Here is a 26377-nt window from a genome sequence, read left to right as displayed (position 1 = left end):
TCCAGGAAACTCACATTTTGAAGGGGATGCTTGTGAAGCCCAGAGAGGTATGGGACTTGCCTATCACTGCATGGTTCGTCTACTGTGGAGACTGGGCACCAGTCCCATCCCCGGTGTCCAGGTTAGGATGACAAGTCACTACTGGGCAGGAATTACGGGCACGTATCTCATCATCTACAAAGTGCAAGCTATCTCATACTCCAGAAGTTGAAGATCAAAGCAAAGAGAGGCAGAAGTGGGGTTTGCTAGGTTCAATTTAAATGAATGAAGATAGGATATACCTATAACCTACATGGAGCCTCCCTTTCCTCCATATACGTAAACGGTCTTCCCTTAGTAACAATTATAATAGGCCTTTGGTAAATGAGGATCACTGTGTACTAATTTTTACAAACTCTTCTGTAGTCCTCCAGGGATTTGATAACTTTCTTATTTTCCCAGTGCTCTCCAGGAAGAGGTATTCTGTATAAAAGATTTACTGACTGCTTATCTTCATATGATGTAGATAGTATTAAAGGCACTGAATTATCTCTTACCTGGCACAGCTTTTGCTCTGCTCCAAGAGACACTGTCGTCTGTCACTCTAACTTCCCATTCCTACCACTAAAGGCCTTCCTATTCCTCTTTCAACTTATTCCTAAAGTTCAAGCATTTGAGACTCTGAGGAAACTTAAGATGATCTAGTCTAGAGATGTTCAAACTTTTTTTAACCATGATCAAAAATATAGTTATGTCAACAACCAATACACACATATGCAAGCGCATACTCTTACTATGTGTGATATACTCTGCTATTTCCTTTTCTTTTATGTTCTATCTAATTCCATTAAAAATATTTCCCTATATAGGCTTGATAAATTGACTTCATGACTCACTATTGGGGGGTGTGACCCACAGTATAAAAACATTGATTTAATCCAATTCTCTAATTTCACAAATAAGCAAAGTACGGTGAAGAAACTTAAGTGACTTGTCCAAGAATTGAACCCAAATATGAATAGAATTCTCAGTCTAGTTATGCAGAGCTGCAAGCCTTGGAACGTAGACGTTTAATATCTCTTCATGATTTTTCTTTTAAAAGCATAGATCCTCCCATAATCTACAGCTACTAGAAGAGACAATTTTGATAACAATGTTAAGAATTGATTGAATAAGGGTAATTCAATCAAGTATATTTTCCATGTATATTGAATATATTTATTTATTCAGATTATAAAAGTTAATTTTTTAAAATTTAATTTTATTTATTTACTTTTATACAGCAGGTTCTTATTAGTTATTTATTTAATACATATTAGTGTATATATGTCAATCCCAATCTCCCAGTTCATCCCACCATCCCCCACCCACTTTCCCCCTTTGGTGTCCATAAGTTTGTTCTCTACATCTGTGTCTCTATTTCTGCCTTGCAAACTGGTTCATCTGTACCATTTTTCTAGATTCCACATATATGCGTTAATATGCGATACTTGTTTTTCTCTTTCTGACTTACTTCACTCCGTATGACAATCTCTAGATCCATCCACGTCTCTACAAAGGACCCAATTTCGTTCCTTTTTATGGCTGAGTAATATTCCATTCTATATATGTACCACATCTTCTTTATCTATTCCTCTGTCGACCGACATTTAGGTTGCTTCCATGACCTGGCTATTGTAAATAGTGCTGCAATGAACATCGGGGTGCATTTCGAATTCTGATTTTCTCCGGATATACGCCTAGGAGTGGGATTGCTGGGTCATATGGTAATTCTATTTTTAGTTTTTTAAGGAAACTCCATACTGTTCTCCATAGTGGCTGTATCAATTTACATTCCCACCAACAGTGCAAGAGTGTTCCCTTTTCTCCACACCCTCTCTGGCATTTATTGTTTGTAGATATTCTGATCATGCCCATTCTAACTGGTGTGAGGTGATACCTCATTGTAGTTTTGATTTGCATTTCTCTAATAATTAGTGATGTTGAGCAACTTTTCATGTGCTTTTTGGCGATCTTGAGACACAAAGATGAATGAGACTGTGGTAGAGTCTTGGATCAAGGTGTATCTATAGGCATGGAAAGAAATGAACTAATTCAATTCATGCTATGAAAGATTTTAGATGACTAACTGGCCATATGAGATTGTCAGATATTTAATGGATGCCTACAAGGGTGACTGTATTTTCTAAAACTCAACTTAGTCTAACAAGAATGAGTACATAAGGGGATAACAGATCGATGATTTTAAGTTAAGACTGAAAGAGCTGGTGATCAGTTTGAACCCATCCTGGAAATCCAGGAGGTATGGTTACTACTAATTATTGTACCCGACACTTAAATTCAACAGTTGATCCAGATTTCAAAACTCCTTATAAGCCAATTTTCATTTTGCACAAATTTTCCAGTTGACAACGTGATGGATGTTTTCTAAGTAATCACTGCTAATCAGTCTATCATGGAGCTTAGTGGTTTTAATTTCAGGTATCATTTCTCAGCCCTTTTTTTCCTGCTAGGCTACATATTTTTCTGTCTTAGCTGAGGATGCTTCACAAGTACTTTGCCAAAACATGCAGTGAGCTGAACACACCCTTACCTTCGGAGAAAGGACATCCCTTTCGATTCTAGGGAAACCATAATTGCTAAGCCAGTGGAATTTTCTGTGGTCTTTTCTCCCCTTCCTTCTTCTCTCTCTAGGGAAGGGAAAAGTGTGGAGGGAGGAGTCTGGTGTCCTCCTGACCTGCTGCTGGGTACTCCTTTCTGAGGTAGCCTGTGGTACAGGGCAGAAGGGAACTGTGACTTGGAGAGAGACTGGGAGAGGCCAGAGTTAATGGAGGGTAGGTGTCCTGTTCCCTCTTGTTCTGGTAGAGAATAGCTTCTCTTTCAGATTCTCATGCTTGCTTCCTCTCAGCAGAAAATGAGGCTCCCCTGAGCCTCCCATGAGAAAATCTGAAGATTGAGAGAGGAAGGCATTAACTCCCTAAAATAGTTGACTACCAGAATATGGTAAAGGATTTAACTTTCTTTTTTTCCATTTCTTTAGGTAATCAGTTGGTTTTCACTGATAAATTTTATGAAATTGGAATGGGTGGAAAAGTGTTAAGGTTCCAGTTAACTGTTTTAGTGCTTGCTGTGTGATTTGGTCTAAAAGTACTAGTCGATATTGGTAGTTAGTTGGAAGCATCTTGATTCTAACCATTCTGTGAAGATTATACTCTGTATGAATAGATAACAGCCATCAGAAACAGTTAATGAATCTTGTTACCTTGTGACATTTGTTTAGGGTTTGCACTCCAGCTTGTAATTGTTGTGAAAAGGATAAGTGTATAAGCCAAATTTCCCTGATGGGTCCAGGTCTTCCATCCTCTCCATTCAAGAGTTGAACATTTAATCTTAATTTTTCAGTGTCATTTGTCACAGTATCTTCTCTCCTCCCAGTATGTCAGTGCAGGTGAAGCAGAAGATGTAAATTCTCTAAGTTAAGGGAGGCTGGGTGAGGGGAGGAAACATTGGTTTCAAACTGCGGAAATGTAAAATAACAAGGAACAGGCTAGAACTTGATTGAAATCCACCAATTGTGAAAGGTTAGTCAGGGTTTAATGTATTCTGGACGCTGTAAAAATCTCAAATATTTTGAAATTAAGACCACAGGTAAGTAAGAAGCGCCATCCAGGATGGGATTTACCATCATCATGTCAGATCATGTCCTATTTTTGCTGGGAATATTTTTTCCCTCTAAAGCACATATTTAAATCTAAGGATTCTTTCTGTTGGATGGTTAACCTAGTTTTATCAGTGAGGCCACAGGTGATACCTGGGTGTGCCAGTGTGGCATTGTGGTTCAGACTTTCTCATGACTTTTTGGGGGGAGAGATGCTTTTCAGGGCTTAAATTGTTAGATGATAATTTGGTATTTTAAAAGAAAATTGTAGCTCAATGCTTTGGTTCTAGGATTATACCTACATAGATCAGGGCTGAACACATTATACAAAGACAGCAGAGCCTGTATTGTCTTCAGTCTAAAAACTGAGTAAGTTTTGTGGCCATCAAAAGTAACCTGTGACAACTTAAGCCTTGATAGCACGGGATATCTATCTAAATATTCCTCTAGAGTGCTGGCATCCTTACAAACGAATATGAGCTTCATAGTAATAGGAAACATCTATTGGATACTCGGACTCAATCTCAGAACTGGAAGGCAACTGGAACTCCAGAAATGTAAAAAATATAGCTATGATTATTGCACTGAAGTGTATAAGGTGTTTTCACTAACATCCTGGACTACCTTGTTAATAATGTGTTATAATATACAGATTTTAAAATATGTGCATAGTCTTTGACCCAGAAATTTCAATTCAAAAGGAAATAATGCAAAGTGCATGCAAAGCTATACACATGAAGATATAAATCATGTCACTATTTACAATATAAAAGAAGTGGAAGAAACCTCAATGTTCATTCATGGAATGAAATATCCCCTAAAATACTTTTAAAGAATTTTAAATATAAATAGTAGGCACAAACTTTTATTTATAATAATCTCAACTTTAAAATTACATGCAATGAATAAGGTTGTAGAGAAAGGGTGTAGAGAATAAGTACTAACTACAGATTTGGTTTTCTTAGGCATTAGCTGTCAGCCAAAGGGTAGAGTTATGATAGCATTAACTGAAAGGAAAACTATCATGGTGTGAGCAGTAGATGTCTCTGGGTAATGGAACATGATTTCCATTTTCTTTTTATTTATTTTTTTGGAATTTTATTTAATTAATTTTTTTAAACAGCAGGTTCTTATTAGTCATCAATTTTATACATATCAGTGTATACATGTCAAATCCAATCTCCCAATTCATCACACCGCCACCCCCAACCCCCCGCCATTTTTGACCCCTGGTGTCCATACGTTTGTTCTCTACATCTGTGTCTCAATTTCTGCCCTGCAAACCGGTCATCTGTACCATTTTTCTGGGTTCCACAAATATACGTTAATATATGATATTTGTTTTTCTCTTCTGACTTACTTCACTCTGAATGACACTCTGTAGATCCATCCATGTCTCTACAAAGGACCCAATTTCGTTCCTTTTTATGGCTGAGTAATATTCCATTCTATATATGTACCACAACTTCTTTATCCATTTGTCTGTTGATGGGCATTTAAGTTGCTTCCATGACCTGGCTATTGTAAATAGTGCTGCAAGGAACATTGGGGTGCATGTCTTTATGAATTATGGTTTTCTCTGGGTGAATGCCCAGTAGTGGGATTGCTGGATCATATGGTAATTCTATTTTTAGTTTTTTAAGGAATCTCCATACTGTTCTCCATAGTGGCTGTATCAATTTACATTCCCACCAACAGGGCAAGAGGGTTCCCTTTTCTCCACAACCTCTCCAGCATTTGTTGTTTGTACATTTTCTGATGATGCCCATTTTAACTGGTGTGAGGTGCTAACTCATTGTAGTTTTGATTTGCATTTCTCTAATAATTAGTGATGTTGAGCACCTTTTCATGTGCTTCTTAGCCATCTGTATGCCTTCTTTGGACATTTGGAGAAATGTCTATTTAGGTCTTCAGTCCATTTTTGGATTGGGTTGTTTTTTTTTAATGTTGACCTGCATGAGCTGTTTATATATTTGGGAGATTAATTCTTTGTCTGTTGATTCATTTGCAAATATTTTCTCCTATTCTGAGGGTTGTCTTTTCGTCTTGTTTGTAGTTTCCTATGCTGTGCAAAAGCTTTTAAGTTTCAATAAGTCCCATTTGTTTATTTTTGTTTTTGTTTCCATTACTTTAGGAGGCGGATCAAAAAAGATCTTGCTGTGATTTATGTCAAAGAGTGTTCTTCCTATGTTTTCCTCTAAGAGTTTTATAGTGTCCGGTCTTACATTTAGGTCTCGAATCCATTTTGAGTTTATTTTTGTGTATGGTGTTAGGGAGTGTTCTAATTTCATTCTTTTACATGTAGCTCTCCAGTTTTCCCAGCACCACTTATTGAAGAGACTGTCTTTTCTCTATTGTATATCCTTGCCTCCTTTGTCATAGATTAGTTGACCATAGGTGCATGGGTTTATCTCTGGGCTTTCTATCTTGTTCCATTGATCTATATTTCTGTTTTTGTGCCAGTACCATATTGTCTTGATTACTGTAGTTTTGTAGTATAGTCTGAAGTCAGGGAGTCTGGTTCCTCCAGCTCCGTTTTTTTCCCTCAAGACTGCTTCAGCTATTCAGCGTGTTTTGTGTCTCCATACAAATTTTAAGATTTTTTGTTCTAGTTCTGTAAAAAATGCCACTCGTAATTTGATATGGATTACATTGAATCTGTAGATTGCTTTGTGTAGTATAGTCATTTTCACAATATTGATTCTTCCAATCCAAGAATATGGTATATCTCTCCAACTGTTAGTATCATCTTTAATTACTTTCATCAGTGTCTTATAGTTTTCTGCATACAGGTCTTTTGTCTCCCTAGGTGGGTTTATGGCTAGGTATTTTTTATGTTTTGTTGCAATGGTAAATGGGAGTGTTTCCTTAATTTCTCTTTCAGATCTTTCATCATTAGTGTATAGGAATGCAGAGGATTTCTGTGCATTAATTTTGTATCCTGCAACTTTACCAAATTCATTGATTAGCTTTAGTAGTTTTCTTGTGGCATCTTTAGGATTCTCTATGTAGAGTATCATATCATCTGCAAACAGTGAGTTTTACTTCTTCTTTTCCAATTTGCATTCCTTTTATTTCTTTTTCTTCCCTGATTGCCATGGCTAGGACTCCCAAAACTATGTTGAATAATAGTGGTGAGAGTGGACATCCTTGTCTTGTTCCTGATCTTAGAGGAAATGCTTTCAGTTTTTCACCATTGAGAATGCTGTTTGCTGTGGATTTGTCGTGTATGGCCTTTATTATGTTGAGGTAGGTTCCCTATGGAGAGTTTTCATCATAAAAGGGTGTTGAATTTTGTCAAAAGCTTTTTCTGCATCTATTCAGATGATCATATGGTTTTTATTCTTCAATTTGTTAATATGTTGTATCACAATGATTGATTTGCGTATATTGAAGAATCCTTGCATCCCTGGGATAAATCCCACTTGAGCATGGTGTATGATCCTTTTACTGTGTTGTTGGATTCTGTTTGGTTGTATTTTGTTGAGCATTTTTGCATCTATATTCATCAGTGATATTGGTCTGTAATTTTCTTTTTTTGTAGTATCTTTGTCTGGTTTTGGTATCACGGTGACGGTGGCCTCATAGAATGAGTTTGGGAGTGTTCTTTCCTCTGCAATTTTTTGGAAGAGTTTGAGAAGGATGGGTGTTAACTCTTCTCTAAATATTTGATAGAATTCACCTGTGAAGACATCTGGTCCTGGACTTTTGTTTGTTGGAAGATTTTTAATCACAGCTTCAATTTCATTACTTGTGATTGGTCTGTTCATATTTTCTGTTTCTTCCTGGTTCAGTCTTGGAAGGTTCTACCTTTCTAAGAATTTTTCCATTTCTTCCAGGTTGTCCATTTTATTGGCATAGAGTTGCTTGTAGTAGTCTCTTAGGATGCCTTGTAATTCTGTGCTGTCTGTTGTAACTTCTCTGTTTTCATTTCTAATTTTAATGATTTGAGTCCTCTCCCTCTTTTTCTTGATGAGTCTGGCTAATGGTTTATCAATTTTGTTTATGTTCTCAAAGAAACAGCTTTTAGTTTTATTGATCTTGTATTAATTTCTTTGTTTTGATTTCATTTATTTCTGTTCTGATCTTTATGATTTCTTTCCTTCTGCTAACTTTGAGTTTTTTTTTTGTTCTTCTTCCTCTAGTTCCTGTAGGTGTAAGGTTAGATTGTTTGAGATTTTTCTTGTTTCTTGAGATAGGCTTGTATAGCTATTAACTTCCGTCTTAGAACTGCTTTTGCTACATCCCATAGGTTTTGGATCATCGTGTTTTCATTGTCATTTGTCTCTAGGTATTTTCTGATTTCCTCTTTGATTTCTTCAGAGATCTCTTGGTTATTTAGTAATGTATTTATTAGCCTCAATGTGTTTCTGTTTTTTACATTTTTTTCCCTGTAATTGATTTCTAATCTCACAGCATTGTGGTCTGAAAAGATGCTTGATATGATTTCAATTTTCTTCAATTTACTGAGGCTTGATTTGTGACCCAAGATGTGATCTATCCTGGGGAATGTTCTGTGAGCACTTGAAAAGAAAGTGTAATCTGCTGTTTTTGGATGGAATGTCCTATAAATATCAATTAAATCTATCTGGTCTATTGTGCCATTTAAAGCTTGTGTTCCTTATCAATTTTCTGTTTGGATGATCTGTCCATTGGTGTAAGTGAGGTGTTAATAGCCCCCACTATTAATGCATTACTATCAATTTCCTCTTGTATAGCTGTTAGCAGTTGCCTTAGGTATTGAGGTGCTTCTATGTTGGGTGCATCTTGGATTGACTCCTTGATCATTATGTAGTGTCCCTCCTTGTCTCTTGTAACATTCTTTATTTTAAAGCCTATATTATCTGATATGAATATTGCTACTCCAGCTTTCTTTTGATTTCCATTTGCATGGAATATCTTTTTGCATCCACCCACTTTCAGTCTGTTTGTTTCCCTGGGTCTAAAGTGGGTTTCTTATAGATAGCATATATATGGGTCTTGTTTTTGTATCCATTTAGTGAGCCTGTGTCTTTTGGTTGGAGCATTTAATCCATTCACGTTTAAGGTAATTATCAATATGTATATTACTATTACCATTTTCTTAATTGTTTTCAGTTTGTTTTGTAGGTCTTTTCCTTCTCTTGTGTTTCCTGCCTAGAGAAGTTCCTTTAGCATTTGTTGTAGAGCTGGTTTGGTGGTGCTGAATTCTCTTAGCTTTTGCTTGTCCATAAAGCTTTGGATTTCCCCATCGAATCTGAATAAGATCCTTGCCAGGTAGAATAATGTTGGTTGTAGGTTCTTCCCTTTCATCACTTTAATTATGTCATGCCACTCCCTCTGGCTTGTAGAGGTTTTGCTGAGAAATCAGCTGTTAACCTTATGGGAGTTCCCTTGTATGTTATTTGTTGTTCTTCCCTTGCTGCTTTCAATAATTTTTCTTTGACTTTAATTTTTGCCAATTTGATTACTATGTGTCTCAGCATGTGTCTCCTTGGGTTTATCTTGTATGGGACTCTCTGCGCTTCCTGGACTTGCGTGGCTGTTTCCTTTCACATGTTAGGGAAGTTTTTTACTATAATCTCTTCAAATATTTTCTTGGGTCCTTTTTCTCTCTCTTCTTCTGGGACCCCTATAATGTGAATGTTGTTGCATTTAATGTTGTCCCAGAGGTCTCTTAGGCTATCTTCATTTCTTTTCATTGTTTTTTCTTTATTCTGTTCTGTAGAAGTGAATTCCACCATTCTATCTTCCACGTCACTTATCCGTTCTTCTGCCACAGTTACTATGCTATTGATTCCCTCTACTGTATTTTTCATTTCAGTTATTGTATTGTTCATCTATGTTTGTTTGTTCTTTAATTCTTCTAGGTCTTTGTTAAACATTTCTTGCATCTTCTCGATCTTTGCCTCCATTCTTTTTCTGAGATCCTGGATCATCTTCACTATCATTATTCTGAATTCTTTTTTCTGGAAGATTGCCTATCTCCACTTCATTTAGTTGGTTTTCTGGGGTTTTATCTTGTTCCTTCATCTGGTACATAACCTTCTGCCTTTTCATCTTGTCTGTCTTTCTGTGAATGTGGTTTTTGTTCCACAGGCTGCAGGATTGTAGTTCTTCTTGCTTCTGCTGTCTGTCCTCTGGTGAATGAGGCTATCTAAGAGGCTTGTCTCTTTTTATATTTTCTAAATTTTCTACAGTAAGCACACATTAATTTTTTTTTTTTTTTTTGCGGTACGCGGGCCTCTCACTGCTGTGGCCTCTCCTGTTGTGGAGCATAGGCTCCGGACACGCAGGCTCAGCGGCCATGGCTCACAGGCCTAGCCGCTCCGCGACATGTGGGATCTTCCCGGACCGGGGCACGAACCCGTGTCCCCTGCATTGGCAGGCGGACTCTCAACCACTGCACCACCAGGGAAGCCCCACACATTAATTTTATGCTAGGAATATAATCAGTGGTGCACCAATAGCAAAAAAAAGTCTTAAAATCCTAACACTGATTTTTCTGTTGATTTCATTTCTATTCCTTGTAAAAGTAGAAAGCATATTATTCTTGAGGTGAAAGCCTGGGTCTTAGTGTTCATGTTTAGCTCCTTCAGCAGATGGTCTTCCAGGAGGGTCATCCAGTTTTAAGGGCATTTACTGGCTTGGTGTTTTTAGGTTAGAGTGACATCTTTAGGACATAGCTGGCATAACTGGTTGCCACCATTTGCTGATTATGTGAAATGCACAATTCAAATATGATTTTGTGACGTGGGCAGTTAATTATTCAGTTAGCCCAGGGATCAGGACATGTAGATGAAACTCAAAGCAGTCCCTCACTGCTTTGTTTCATTGAGAGAACTTCTCTGATCTCCTCACCAACAGCCTCATCCTCCTCCTATCTACTCCAGAGCAAACTTCACAAGTGATTTTGAAGTCACTGTTCTCCTGGTTCTCTTTACCTTCCAGGTTAAAGTTAAAATATCCTTAGAATTTCATAATATTTAGGCCTCAGACTTCTTGTTTATAGAACCATCTTCCTTCATTCCCCAGCCTTACTATGCTAAGAGATTAGCCAGTTTCCCTCTCTCTCTCTCTCTCTCTCTGTGTCTCTCCCCCATTCTGTTCTATTGACCTGGAATGCCATTCCTGTTTCTTCATTTGGCTATTTCCTGCAGTCCTGCCAGACTCAGCTGAAAGGTCACTTCTTCAGAGAAGCCTTTCTCAACTCCACTCAGCTGGGCACCCCTCTCTTCTCCCATAGCGCTCTCATTCATACCCCTCATGAAACACTTGTCATACTGTACTTTAACTCTTATTTCTTCCTGCATCTGACTGTGAGGTTCTTGATGGCAAGGACCTTAATTCAACCTCTCCGTTCCCAGCACTCAGCTCACAGGTAATAGTGAAATACTAAAAACATTTTTTTTTTTTTGCGGTACGCGGCCCTCTCATTGTTGTGGCCTCTCCCGTTGCAGAGCACAGGCTCTGGACGTGCAGGCTCAGTGGCCATGGCTTATGGGCCCAGCCGCTCCACGGCATGTGGGATCTTCCCGGACCGGGGCATGAACCCGTGTCCCCTGCATCGGCAGGCGGACTCTCAACCACTGCGCCACGAGGGAAGCCCTAAAAACATTTTTAATGAATGAATGAATGAGCATTGAAACGAGGTCACAGGGGCTCCCATATCATTTTTCTTTTTCTCACTTTTCTTCATCTTTAAAAGGAAGATCATAGGGTGGATTGAATGAGAAAATATTTGAAAAGTAATTAGCATAATGCTTGGTGCATGATAATAAATATTTATTTTTTCACTCTTTTATTTACAGTTCCTATCTAGTTTCAGGTTCCCCACACCTGGTAGCTCATGCCTCACTGGTACAAAAGTCTCCACCCCATCAGTGCCTCCTTGTTAAATAGATAAGACTTCCCAGTCAAGCAATACTTATGCTGATCACATGCAAACACTGTGACTTTTGTACTAACACCTCATCATCACTCACCACACATACTCACTGCCTCCTATTAAACACACATTCAGCATCTCTGTTACCTTTAACTCAGTCATCTTACTCATCACAGCGAAACTCAGCTCTATGGATTTCTAACCAAGGCGTGGTCTTTTTAAGAAAAAATTTTTCAATACTTAAGGTTGATCCTTTATGCCAATGACAGTAAATACAGATAGCCCTCAATTTTCATTTTTTCCCCTCAACTCACTTTTTCCACATTGTATATTGGTACCAGTGCATTACCTTTCTTATGCACAATTCAAACTGCTTATGAGCTAATGAACAAGCACTTTGTGCCAGCATGTGATACCCACTTGCCAACAGTTCAGTACCAATCACCATCTTTAGCTGCAAAAAAGGATTTATTCGTATAATTATTGGAATGGTTTTATTGCCTTTTCCTTTATTATTTTTTTCTGCATTCAATTTCACTTAATTTTGTTATTTTTTAAAATGATACGACACAATCTTTGCTTATTCACTTTCTTAACAATCCACAAAAGCACTGGCAAATCTCCAACAGTAATTCTTTCCTAGTATGAACTCTATTTTTTCACTTACTTTTATTTCAAATAAGCTGAAATAGAATTTAAAGAAGTTTTCACAAATTAATTTTTATTATCTGTATTTATTATTTAGCCCATGTTTAAAAGATTGCAACAACCATTTACACATGGACACATGGTAACATTCAAGAAAAAAGTAAAAAATTGTATATCATATTTAGTGACAGTAACTGGCTTTTTGGGAATGGGATTTTTTCCATGTAATATGTTTAATAAGTGTAATATTTAGGATTCATTTATTTGGTTTTCATGGTTGTTTTTGAAATATATTATGATGGCAAGTAAATGAATTGTATCTTACTATTGGGAACTTTATTTTGCCCTCTACTGTACGATTTTCTGGGGTTTTTTTGTTTTGTTTTTTTGGTTGTTTTTTTGGATTACTGAGCTTATATATAAGAAATAGAGGAAATGGTTTTGAAAGAAAATAAAAACTATCAACCAGTCAATGGTTATAATGAAAAGTATTTATCAGCAGTCTCAAATTTCCAGAAGTTTTAACTTTTTTCTGAAGTATTTATCCTGTGTAAAATATCACACTAGAAAAGGCAAAGCATTAGATTAATGCTATTTTTGAATGGTTCAAAGTTATTCATTTATATATTCAATTTAATTTTATTTTTAATCAAAATTCCATCGTTTGCTATTTTTTCTAAACTTGAGTGTATCAGAAGTGCCAAGATAATTAAAAAAAAAAAAGGTAATGGGTGGTGACTGCACTTACCAGATATCAAAACGTACTAAAAACAATGTAGTACATCTGTAACAATAGTCAGAATTATCAGCATACTTAATAATATGTCAGTGTAATAAAGGACAGACTAGAAATGTATCTAAGCATATATGGTAATTTATAATAATCATTTAATGGTTCATTCTTTTATTCAATCAACTTATATTTATTGATTGTCAGAAGCTGCATAAATGATGGGTATACATCAGGTAATCATAATTCTTACTAGATTATTAAAAATTAAAGAATTGTTTAAATCAATTATTATTAAGTTTGTGTTTAAGCAAGTCCTATCAAGAACTGTTGGTGGCAGGCGCTTGCCCAGCTAAGCCTGCGCGGGGCCACCTAGGTAGCTCCCAGCTCCGCAGGCAGCCTCTGGGTCCTGACCCCTGTGCCCACGGCCCTAGGCAAAGACAAGGGCTCACCTGAGGCTCGGCAGCTGGCACGGCTGTCGGGTTAGGTCATGGTGGAGTCTGATTTTTGTGATGCTTTCCTTCACTGTTAGCTGTTGAGGAAGTGTCCCTCCCTGTGTCTCAGATGAAGAGTCATTTGTGAGTACCAGCATCTGTGCTACCAGTGTGAAACCTATTTGGTCCATTCATTGATTGCTCAGTTGAGCGCTCAATTCATCCATTTGCCAATCAAGACTTCTGGATGGAATCTGCCTCACCTGTTTCTTTCCAAGGAAAGCACGGTAAAGGCTTCAGCCATAAGTTGCCTCTTTCTCTGTGCTCGGAGACGACCCTCACCATTTCCCTGTGCAGCCCTGCATGGTGTGGGGCCCTCTCCTCTCCAGAACAGCACAGAACAAGGCACTGGAAATACAATAAACCAGCAGCCACTGATGGTGCCTTCACAGAGCTGATAATTTTGGTGGGAAAAACTAAGGAAGAAGCAAAATTTGTGACCCTGAACCAAGATGGTGGAGTAAAAGCATGTGCTCTCACTCCCTCTTGTGAGAACACCAGAATCACAACTAGCTGCTGGACAATCATCGACAGGAAGACACTGGAACTCACCAAAAAAGATACCCCACATCCAAAGACAAAGGAGAAACCACAATAAGAAGGTAAGAGGGGCACAATCACAGTAAAATCAAATCCCATAACTGTTGGGTGGGTTACTCAGATACTGGAGAACACATATAACACAGAAGTCCACCCACTGGAGTGAAGTTCTGAGCTCCACGTCAGGCTTCCCAACCTGGGGGTCTGGCAACGGGAGGAGGAATTCCTAGAGAATCAGATTTTGAAGGCTAGTGTGAGTTGATAGCAGGACTTCAACAGGACTGGAGGAAACAGAGACTCCACTCTTGGAGGGCACACACAAAGTAGTGTGTGCATCGGGACCCAGGAGAAGGAGCAGTGACCCAAGGGGAGACTGAACCAGACTTACCTGCTAGTGTTGGAGGGTCCCCTGCAGAGGCGGGAGGTGGCTGTGGCTCACCGTGGGGACAAGGACACTGGCAGCAGAAGTTCTGGGAGGTACTCCTCGGCATGAGCCCTCCCAGAGTCTGCCATTACCCCACCAACGAGCCCAGGTAAGCTCCAGTGTTGGGTTGCCTCAGGCCAAACAACCAACACGGAGGGAACCCAGCCCCAACCATCAGCAGTCAAACGGATTAAAGTTTACTGAGCTCTGTCCACCAGAGCAACAGTCAGCTCTAGCCACCACCAGTCCCTCCCATCAGGAAACTTGCACAAGCCTCTTAGCCTCATCCAACAGAGGGCAGACAGAAGAAGCAAGAAGAACTACAATCCTGCAGCCTGTGGAACAAAAACCACATTCACAGAAAGATAGACATGATGAAAAGGCAAAGGGCTATGTACCAGATGAAGGAACAAGATAAAACCCCAGAAAACCAACAAAATGAAGTGGAGATAGGCAACCTTCCAGAAAAAGAATTCAGAATGATAGTGAAGATGATCCAGGACCTCAGAAAAAGAATGGAGGCAAAGATCGAGAAGATGCAAGAAATGTTTAACAAAGACCTAGAAGAATTAAAGAACAAATAAACGGAGATGAACAATACAATAACTGAAATGAAAAGTACACTAGAAGGAGTCAATAGCAGAATAACTGAGGCAGAAGAACGGATAAGTGACCTGGAAGACAGAATGGTGGAATTCACTGCTGAGGAACAGAATAAAGAAAAAAAAAAATGAAAAGAAATGAAGACAGCCTAAGAGACCTCTGGGACAACATTAAACGTAACAACATTCGTATTATAGGGGTCCCAGAAGGAGAAGAGAGAGTGAAAGGACCCGAGAAAATATTTGAAGAAATTATAGTCAAAAACTTCCCTAACTTGTGAAAGGAAATAGCCACCCAAGTTGAGGAAGCGCAGAGAGTTCCATACAGGATAAACCCAAGGAGAAACACGCCAAGACACAGAGCAATTAAATTGCCAAAAATTAAAGACTAAGAAAAATTATTGAAAGCAGCAAGGGAAAAACAAGTAACATACAAGGGAATTCCCTTAAGGTTAACAGCTGATTTCTCAGCATAAACTCTACAAGCCAGAAGGGAGTGACATGATATACTTAAAGTGATGAAAGGGAAGAACCTACAACAAAGAGTGCGCTACCTGGCAAGGATCTCATTCAGATTCGATGGAGAAATCAAAAACTTTACAGACAAGCAAAAGCTAAGAGAATTCAGCACAACCAAACCAGCTCTACAACAAATGCTTAAGGAAATTCTCTAAATGGGAAACACAAGAGAAGAAAAGGACCTACAAAAACAAAACAACTAAGAAAATGGTCATAGGAACATACATATCAATAATTACCTCAAACGTGAATGGATTAAATGGTCCAACCAAAAGACACAGGCTTGCTGAATGCACACAAAAAGAAGACCCATATATATGCTGTCAATAAGAGACCCACTTCAGACCTAGGGACACATAAGACTGAAAGTCAGGGGATGGAAAAAGATACTCCATGCAAATGGAAATCAGAAGAAAGCTGGAGTAGCAAAACTGATATCAGATAAAATAGACTTTAAAGTAAAGAATGTTACAAGAGACAAGGAAGGACACTACATAATGATCAAGGGGTCAATCTAGTAAGAAGATATAACAATTATAAATATATATGTACCCAACATAGGAGCACCTCAATACATAAGGCAACTGCTAACAGCTATAAAAGAGGAAATCGACAGTAACACAGTAATAGTGGGGGACTTTAACACCTCACTTACACCAGTGGACAGATCTTCCAAACAGAAAATTAATAAAGAAACAGAAGCTTTAAATGACACAATAGACCAGATAGATTTAATTGGTATTTAAAGGACATTCCATCCAAAAACAACAGATTACACTTTCTTCTCAAGTGTGCACAGAACATTCTCCAGGATAGATCACATCTTGGGTCACAAGTCAAGCCTCAGTAAATTTAAGAAAATTGAAATCAAATCAAGCATCTTTTCTGACCACAATGCTATGAGATTAGAAATCAATTACAGGGGAAAAAAAACGTAAAAAACACAAACAAATGAAGGCTAAACAATACGTCACTAAATAACCAAGAGATCACTGAAGAAATCAAAGAGGAAATCAAAAAATACCTAGAGACAAATGACAATGAAAACACGATGATCCAAAGCCTATGGGATGCAGTAAAAGCAGTTCTAAGAGGGAAGTTTATAGCTATACAAGCCTACCTCAAGAAACAAGAAAAGTATCAAATAAACAATCTAACCTTACACCTAAAGGAACTAGAGAAAGAAGAAAAAACTAAACTCAAAGTTAGCAGAAGGAAAGAAATCATAAAGGTCAGAGCAGAAATAAATGAAATAGAAACAAAGAAAACAATAGCAAAGATCAATAAAACTAAAAGCTGGTTCTTTGAGAAGATAAGCAAAATTGATAAACCATTAGCCAGACTCATCAAGAAAAAGAGGGAGAGGACTCAAATCATTAAAATTAGATATGAAAAAGGAGAAGTTAAAACAGACACCACAGAAATACAAAGCATCCTAAGAGACTACTACAAGCAACTTTATGCCAATAAAATGGACAACGTGGAAGATATGGACACATTCTTAGCAAGGTATAACCTCCAAGACTGAACCAGGAAGAAATAGAAAAACTGAATAGACCAATCATAAGTAATGAAATTGAAATTATGATTAAAAATCTTCCAACAAACAAAAGTCCAGGACCAGATGGCTTTACAGGTGAATTCTATCAAACATTTAGAGAAGAGCTAACACTCACCCTTCTCAAACTCTTCCAAAAATTGCAGAGGAAGGAACACTCCCAAACTCATTCTATGAGGCCACTATCACCCTGATACCAAAACAAGACAAAGATACTACAAAAAAAGAAAATTACAGCCCAATATCACTGATGAATATAGATGCAAAAATCCTCAACAAATACTAGCAAACAGAATCCAACAACACATTAAAAGAATCATACACCATGATCAAGTGGGATTTATCTTAGGGATGCAAGGATTCTTCAACATATGCAAACCAATGAATGTGATACACTATACTAACAAATTGAAGAATAAAACCCATGTGATCATCTCAATAGATGCAGAAAAAACTTTTGACAAAATTCAACACCCTTTTGTTATAAAAACACTCCAGAAAGTGGGCATAGAGGGAACCTAACTCAACATAATAAAGGCCATATATGACAAACCCAAAGCAAACATCAATCTCAATGGTGAAAAACTGAAAGCATTTCCTCTAAGATCAGGAACAAGACAAGGATGTCCACTCTCACCACTATTATTCTACATAGTTTTGGAAGTCCTAGCCACAGCAATCAGAGAAGAAAAAGAAATAAAAGTAATGCAAACTGGACAAGAAAAAGTGAAACTGTCACTGTTTGCAGATGACATGATACTATACATAGAGAATCCTAAAGATGCCACCGGAAAACTACTAGAGCTAATCAATGAATTTGGTAAAGTAGCAGGATACATAATTAATGCACAGAAATCTCTTGCATTCCTATACATTAATGATGAAAAAATCTGAAACAGAAATTAAGGCAACTCTCCCATTTACCATTGCAACAAAAAGAGTATAATAACTAGGAATAAACCTACCTAGGGAGACCAAACACCTGTATGCAAAAAAGTATAAGACACTGATGAAAGGAATTAAAGATGATACCAACAGATGGAGAGATATACCATGGTCTTGGATTGGATGAATCAATATTGTGAAAATGACTATACTACCCAAAGCAATCTACAGATTCATTGCAATCACTATCAAATTACCAGTGGCATTTTTTACAGAACTAGAACAAAAAAATCTTAAAATTTGTATGGAGACACAAAAGACCCCGAATAGCCAAAACTATCTTGATGGGAAAAAACGGAGCTGGAGGAATCAGATTCCCTGACTTCAGACTATACTACAAAGCTACAGTAATCAAGACAATATGGTACTGGCACAAAAACAGAAACATAGATCAATGGAACAATATAGAAAGCCAGAGATAAACCCACACACCTATGGTCAACTAATCTTGACAAAGGAGGCAAGGATATACAATAGAGAAAAGACAGTCTGTTCAATAAGTGGTGCTGGGAAAACTGGACAGCTACTTGCAAAAGAATGAAATTAGAACACTCCCTAATACCATACACAAAAATAAACTCAAAGTGGATTAGAGACCTAAATGTAAGACCGGACACTATAAAACTGTTAGAGGAAAACAGACAGAACACTGTATGACTTAAATCACAGCAAGAGCTTTTTTGATCCACCTCTCAAAGTAATGGAAATCAAAACAAAAATAAACAAATGGGACCTAATGAAACTTCAAAGCTTTTGCACAGCAAAGGAAACCATAAACAAGACGAAAAAACAACCCTCAGAATTGGAGAAAATATTTGCAAACGAATCAACGGACAAAGAATTAATCTCCAAAATATATAAACAGCTCATGCAACTCAATATTAAGAAAACAAACAACCCAATCCATAAATGGGCAGAAGACCTAAATAGACATTTCTCCAAAGAAGACATACAGATGGCCAAGAAGCACATGAAAAGCTGCTCAACATCACTAATTATTAGAGAAATGCAAGTCAAAACTATAATGAGGTATCACCTCACACCAGTTAAAAGGGGCATTATCAGAAAATCTACAAACAACAAATTCTGGAGAGGGTGTGGAGAAAAGGGAACCCTCTTGCACTGTTGGTGGGAATGTAAATTGATACAGCCACTATGGAGAACAGTATGGAGGTTCCTTTAAAAACTAAAAATAGCATTATCATATGACCCAGCAATCCCACTACTGGGCATATACCCAGAGTAAACCATAATTCAAAAATACACATGCACCCCAATGTTCCTTGCAGCACTATTTACAATAGCCAGGTCGTGGAAGCAATCTAAATGCCCATCGACAGACGAATGGATAAAGAAGTTGTGGTACATATATACAATAGACTATTTCTCAGCCATAAAAATGAACGAAATTGGGTCATTTTTTGAGACATGGTTGGATCTAGAGACTGTCATACAGATTGAAGTAAGTCAGAAAGAGAAAAAAAATATCATATATTAACGCCTATATGTGGGACCTAGAATATGGTACAGGTGAACTGGTTTTCAGGGTAGGAATTGAAACCCAGATGTAGGGAACAAACATATGGACACCAAGGGGGGATAGCAGCGGGGGGTGGTGATGTTGTTGTGATGAATTGGGAGATTGAGATTGACATGTGTACACTGATGTGTATAAAACTGATGACTAATAAGAACCTGCTGTATAAAAAAATAAATAAAATTCAAAAAAATAAAGAACTATTGGTGGGAGTGTAAATTGACACACCTTTTTGAGAGAGAAAGTTGGGAAAACTATAAAAAATTATTTGCGTGTATCCACGCAAATAATAACCTCCTTTTTAAGAGTAAGGGTAACCTCCTTTTTGAGAGTCAGTCCTATAGAAATATTTCAACATGTGTATGTGCTCTTGTGACTATGTACTTGTGTATGTATATATATATATATATTTATTTATATAAATGTCCATTGTAGCATTGTTAATAATAGCAAAAACTGGAATCGATCTAATTCTCTGGGATTAACGGAATCGTTAAAAATGTGTGGTACAATTTTATGACTATTATGCAAAATTTTGAAAGAATGATGTTCATGATAATGTGGGAAAATGAAATTATAGAAGAGTATAATACAAAAATTTAAAATTCAGTAGCAGAGTCTCGGTGCTAAATTCCCACTCTAATACCTTTATTTTGATGAACTCTAGAAAAAGTAAATCCACTATCATTGATTTAAAACTAGTTGTTTTGGATACCTGACTGCCAGCTTTCAGCTTTGCTTCACCATCACTCACTTTTAAGGTCTTTGAGGAACTACATTTCCCAGATTCATCTTCTCTGCAACATTTTAGAATTTATGTTATTCAGCTATCTCATAACTTCTTTCAAAAAGCATGTGAGGTTTTTTTCAATGATTTTATTACTCTTCCTGTAAATGGTAAATTGCTCCTGAAATGTAAGTGTCTTCATGAGTTTATACTTGCGGCTTTCTGCTGGCATTTACACAAACCTTTCAAAGTTCATTTGAAGAGCTGCTGTCTAGAGGCAACACTGCTGAATTGGAGACACTTTGTTTTAGGTGCTTGAGAGAATTTGACTCTATCCTTCACTTCCAAAAATAAGGAGTGCATGCGCTGAACTAGACATTCTACTAACACTGGAGATGCAGAAATGAGAAAAGCGTTGCCCTTGTTCTCAAGGGGCTCACAGGCTGGCAGACATAGGAAAATAGTATCTTAATTGCTGAAGAGAGTAAAGAAGAAGAGCTAGCCAAGCAAGTAGGTTGGGGCAGTGGCAGAGATATCAAGAAATGCTCCTAGGAAGTGAAAATGCTTGAGGGAGGTGAGTGTTGAGGCACGAGGAGGAAAAAGCTGAGTAGATGAAGGGAGTGAAGAGGGTTTCCAGTTAAGGAGCCAGGGTGGGGCAGAGTGACAGAGGTATGAGAAAGCATGCCCTCCTCTAGAAACTGAAATAGTTCATATGCCTCTTCTAAAGTAATAAAATAGGTCAGGGGTATGCCGTGTACAAATCCTTTGATTAACATAGAGAATGATTGACAGGAGTCGTTTGAGACAAAACATCATGGACCTACTCACCTCAGTGGTGATCAGAGCATCTCCCAGGCTTTGGGGCCAGCAAGCTCAACTTGGAACGCTGGCTTTTCAGAAGATCCTGACACCATACTAGGCTCTCTGCCTTAGTGATCTGGCCACCGGGGTGTCTCTGTATCGTAATGATCAACACCACACCACCTATCATGAGGACTCCTGAGGACTGCCCCAGTGTCCTCTCATAAAATAGGACTCGGCCCTTCACCAGCACAAAAAATTTCACTGGGTCCCTCATTTTCTACGAAGTTAAATCCAAAACCCTAATGGGATTCAAGATCCTCTGCCATCTGCCTCCCATGTGTCCTTCTAGGATTAAGTCAGAAGAATTTGATGAGTTAGAATAAGGTCTTTGGAGTTAGGCTGTTCCAGGTTTGAATTTTAACTCTGCTGTTTACTTAAGCACACATAAAGCTAACAATTTCCTTAGCTGTAGTTTCTTCATCTATGACATAGGTGTAAGTTATACCACATAGTGTTGTTTTGAGAATTCAGTCGGATATATTTTTGAGTAATTAGTACAGTAAGCATTATGTAAAATGGCAGACTATGTGAGGATTTTATAATTCCTATTTTGTGTCAGACATTTTAAGTTATATTTATTTTGACTATTAGTATACTCTGAATATATCCTGTGTTTCTGGCTTTTATACTTTTGGAACCACTGGCAGGTAAAATTCTACTTGGCCTACCTCAGATGTCACCATCTTCAAGGAGTCTTTAAATAATAATTGGAATTAATTATTCTTTTCTTATTTCAACAGAAATTGGTACCTCTGATACAGAAATAATAGTAATAATTTTGCTAAATTTAAATCCAGTAAGAAGAGATGGTATTTTATTATTTATACAATGTCTAGAACAATTTCAGGAGTTTATTCAGTTGATTTATTAGTTTATAGTGAGCATTTGTTAATAAAATAATGATATTGAGAAATTCTACCATTGGTAAGTAAATTATTCTGAATTTCAATTTATAAGTGAATTCATGTTCTTGTAGTATACACATAATGATAAAGATGTTAATCACCTAGTAACAAAATGGGAAAAGATTTTCCAAATGTGTATTTATTTATGGAATACTACATGCACCAAAGAGAAAATGAAACATTTTCTTATCACATATTTTTTATTGAAGACATATATAACACATTATTATATTCAGTAATACACTGCAATCAGAAATATCTAATTTAAAAGAGGGACTTTTTAAAAATAATGTTTTTCTGAAATAAGTTTATAAATTCTCTGTCTTAATGTCTTCCTTTGCCTTCACCAGATAAGACTTTTCTAAGAGAGCCCATTTATTCAGTTAATAATGCCATCTCCTCAAGTAATTCCATGGGGCAGGAGATATGACTCAAACTATATACTATTTGTTTATTAAATCTCATTTCCTAGACTTCTGGTTGCATTTTCAAACTTAACATAAATGCTATATCATCTTTATCTCCTAGATAAATCAGTACCCTAACTCTTAAGCAGTGAAGGGGAAATTTTGTCTTATGCTTTCTATTTTGCTTGAAATGATGTTTTTAGCATATGCCAGTTTCAGAGGCTTGAGTCATATATGATTGATACTGACCATCTTATATGATGGAGAAGCTCCTCTCCACTGATAATATTGAGAGAAACAATGAAATGGTTCTGGTCTTGTTTCCACAGATAGTATGGTTTCTCTTTTCAAAGCACCATTAAATCTTTGTATATTGATAGAGGAATAGAGCACAGAAAAATTTTCTTACCCTTCTCACAAATGGTTTCACCTCCTTTCAAAATTTTAATCTATCCATTAATCACTTATTATTTTATTCTTCATTTCTCAAATCTCATAGTATTTTCAGTTTTAATCCCACTAGCACCTTACATTTAATTATTCACTAATTGTTTCATAACCCTTAGGCTCACTGGCCTAATAGAATGTGAACTTCAAGAAATATCCACCTCAGGATATGCCACAGGACTGAATGCATACAAGATACACCATGGCTGCTTGTTGAGTGTTAAAATGACCATGGCACCAATGCTCCTTGGCTGTCCTATAGATTTCATCAAATTATAGGGTAATGAAAAGTAACAAAGTCTTGGTTGTGAATAACTAAAGTAAGGAATGGCTGTAACAACTGACAATACATATAATTTGGAAAAGATTAGAAAACATGGAAATAACCTTCTAGTATTATGATGTTTTAGCCATTCTGCACTTAAACTTCACAAAACCTAGTTTCTTTTCTTGACAGATACTTTTTATTCCAACTAGGAAATAGCAAAGACCATGCAAAAGGCCAAATTGGATCCTCCCTATGTGTGATGAAGTTATAATACTGAAAAGCACACAGGCCAGAGTATCTGAGCAATGGGTTGAAGGTTTTGTATCACAAATAGCTGGTTATGGTCATTTAACCTCTCTAGTTATAGATTCCCTTTCTATAAAACGAGAGAACTGGGCAAGAGATTGTGCAATGCCCTAAATTCTTCAATACTTTTACTTATAAAAAAACAAAATTAAGCAAGAAGCACTATAGTTATTTCCTTCCAAAAGGACTAAGCCCTGAAAATAAATTTATTTCATTTTCATTATCTTACTAGTCACATTATACTTACTACTATATAGTTGACATATTTTACAGAATTAAATAATACTATCTTGCTAGAATTTCTTTTTCTCAAACCAGCTTTATGCCTACTAAAAATAAACAATTTGTACATGGGTTTCCATTTTATTCATTCAACATTCAGTTGTCTTTATCCATATATTCACAGAGCCAAGACCAGCACTCAACACAGATTAGTTTCTAAGTAAATATTGTTGAACATATGCATAATTACAGTGGTGCTTTTAGAGAATACCTGGTTGCTAAAGGAAAGGTCTATGACTCAGGTCAATGAAACTGATTGAACCACATTTCATACAGTCTGACATAATTAACAAGAGCAGGGAAAAAATTTTCTCTAAGGGGTAAAATCTCTAATACTTCCCTTAAGAACTGTTTCTATTGTAGTGTTGTAATAATTTTATTTTTGCTATTCTAAATAATTTACAGTTGATGATATAAATCAATACAGTGCAATAAGAATTCATCCATATTGATATGTATATATGCATGTCTATACATAGATATATAATTCCTTTTGATGAACCATTTTCAGTGACATATTCACCTAGGCAGCTTTCTCCCTGTATGATATTAAGCATGCCCTAATAATTGCATATCTTGAGAAACCATTTGAAGAGACAAATGACTTCAGATCTCTACTGATAGACGCTCCACCTTCTTTTCCAGTTTCACTTCAAAAGTGTACATTTCATTCACTTTTTCAGTCAAAAGTTTTTAATAGAAATATGTCTTTAAAGATTAATATGGCTGGTGAATGCAGACAAGACTTCTTTTTCAACCTTTGAGAACAAGGGCATCTTGGTTTATATGACCAGTTTTACAGGCCTGAAGACCTCTAAGATTCACCTTATGAATTACATGCTATTCATTAGACTGTATCAAAGGATGTAACACATTTTCTTCAAGTTTTTTGGCACATTATTTAAAATCAGAAAAAATTTTAAAAGGGTTTTCTAAAGTGCTTAGCCATATTTACCCCCCAAAAGATATAATCAAAGAGTCTCACTGAATTTAGAACTTTCGAATGTTTGTTGACTGTTAAAATGTTAAATATAGTACATTATACATCTTTGATGGATATGGTGGCTATTACAAGGTGCAAGAGAATACTGGCCATAAAGCACTTACTGTTGGAAGTAAGGTATGTTACTATACTGTGTTACTGTGTGTCGAGATGTCATAGGGGATGGGGAACCAATGGTTCGACTTATGTGAATGTCTGGACTCACCATTTGCGTCACTTGAATTTCTGGTCCTACAAAAATACTGCTACTCATCACGGGTCCCCTACAACTATCCGTCATGCTGCTACTGCTCGTGCCAGGCCTACCAGGACTAGACAGCACTCTCTCAGCATAGATTACACTGTATGTGTTGGCTAACTCAGCGGCTACACAGATATCCCTTTGGACGTCATAGATAGGTGCCGTTACTGTTTCCGTTACAACAATGTTGGGCGCAAGGTGAGGGTCAAAAACAATCGGAGTGGGTTGCACGCATGGATCAGCAGTACTGTTAAGTCTCAGTCACTACAATATCCCCATGCATCGTGGGTTCAGGTATGGCCATTTCTGCCTGGAATTCTGCCTCTGAGAGAGTCATTCCTGAAGATTCATTTACAAAGTAATTTGGTCCAAGTAAAGGGAGGTCAGTACTAATGGGAATACAGACCTGCTGTGAAGGAAATGGTTCAATTTCTGTGTCTAAGCAGATTTCAGCAAGAGCCCTAAATTTTGAATCTAAAGTTTCCATGTAGCTTTCATCGAAACCATCCACAATCCAACTGCAACAGCCAATGGTGCCCACGGGAGACCCTACTCCCTCATGGTCATAAATGAGCAAAAAATCATTTGCTGGTCGACCTTTATCTTTGTCTGTGTAAGCATATGCTTTCTAAAATTAGAAGAAAAAGTAGAAAATTATAATTTTCTCTTCTCTTAAAATAATCAAAGAAGAACAACAATGCCTTAGAGACATCTGATCTAAGATGATTTTATGGTATGAACTGAGAAAAACACTGATTCATTGCTGTATTTCTAAATAATTGGATATTTTTTTTTGCGGTACGCGGGCCTCTCACTGTTGTGGCCTCTCCCGTTGCAGAGCACAGGCTCCAGACGCGCAGGCTCAGCAGCCATGGCTCACGGGCCCAGCCGCTCCGCTGCATGTGGGATCTTCCTGGACTGGGGCACGAACCCGTGTCCCCTGCATCGGCAGGCGGACTCTCAACCACTGCGCCACCAGCGAAGCCCAATAATTGGAATTTTTAAAGGAGGTCAGTGTGCATTTGATTTATAGTCTTTTGTCTCTGAGGTGGGATATGTGCAAAACATTATTTATTTAAGGAAAGATATTTAATCAACTTAGAATGCAAGCAGGTACAGAGGTGTACATAGCTCTAAGCTTCAGAGACTTTTTTTATGTGGCCTGGGTGAAGACAGCTGGATTTAGATTACCAGGAGGAAGGCACTAAGGTGTTGTCTATTGGAATTTTCAAATTATTTTTAATGACAGACCCTTTAAGTGAGATCCTAGATACAACCCCAACATGTAGAAGTGATGAAATTGGAAATTCTCTGTTTGAAGGAGTGGGGTGGGAGCAGAGACCTGCCAGCTCCCTTCCCCACTTGCCTCAACTGCTATGGCCCTTGGTGGGTTCCATGAAATCCCACAGGGCCTGCCCAACACCAT

At 37.4% G+C, this 26377-nt stretch overlaps 1 protein-coding gene across 1 annotated transcript; it reads right to left on the bottom strand.

Annotated features, from left to right (window-relative positions):
• Nucleotides 1–885: 885 nt before the first annotated feature.
• On the bottom strand, nt 886–26377 carry LOC149747618 (desmoglein-4-like). The gene is given in 3 exon segments (XM_089894256.1): nt 886–25203; nt 25205–25579; nt 26318–26377. Coding segments are annotated over 3 exon segments (828 nt in total). The 3' UTR covers nt 886–24810.

The sequence above is a fragment of the Delphinapterus leucas genome, chromosome 14, assembly GCF_059928025.1.
Source record: "Delphinapterus leucas isolate spDelLeu-1000000601 "Yukka" chromosome 14, BTC_Dleu_Yukka2, whole genome shotgun sequence".
Classification (NCBI taxonomy): domain Eukaryota; kingdom Metazoa; phylum Chordata; class Mammalia; order Artiodactyla; family Monodontidae; genus Delphinapterus; species Delphinapterus leucas.
Note: the sequence above shows the minus strand (reverse complement) of the source record. Positions and strands in the feature narration are given on the sequence as shown.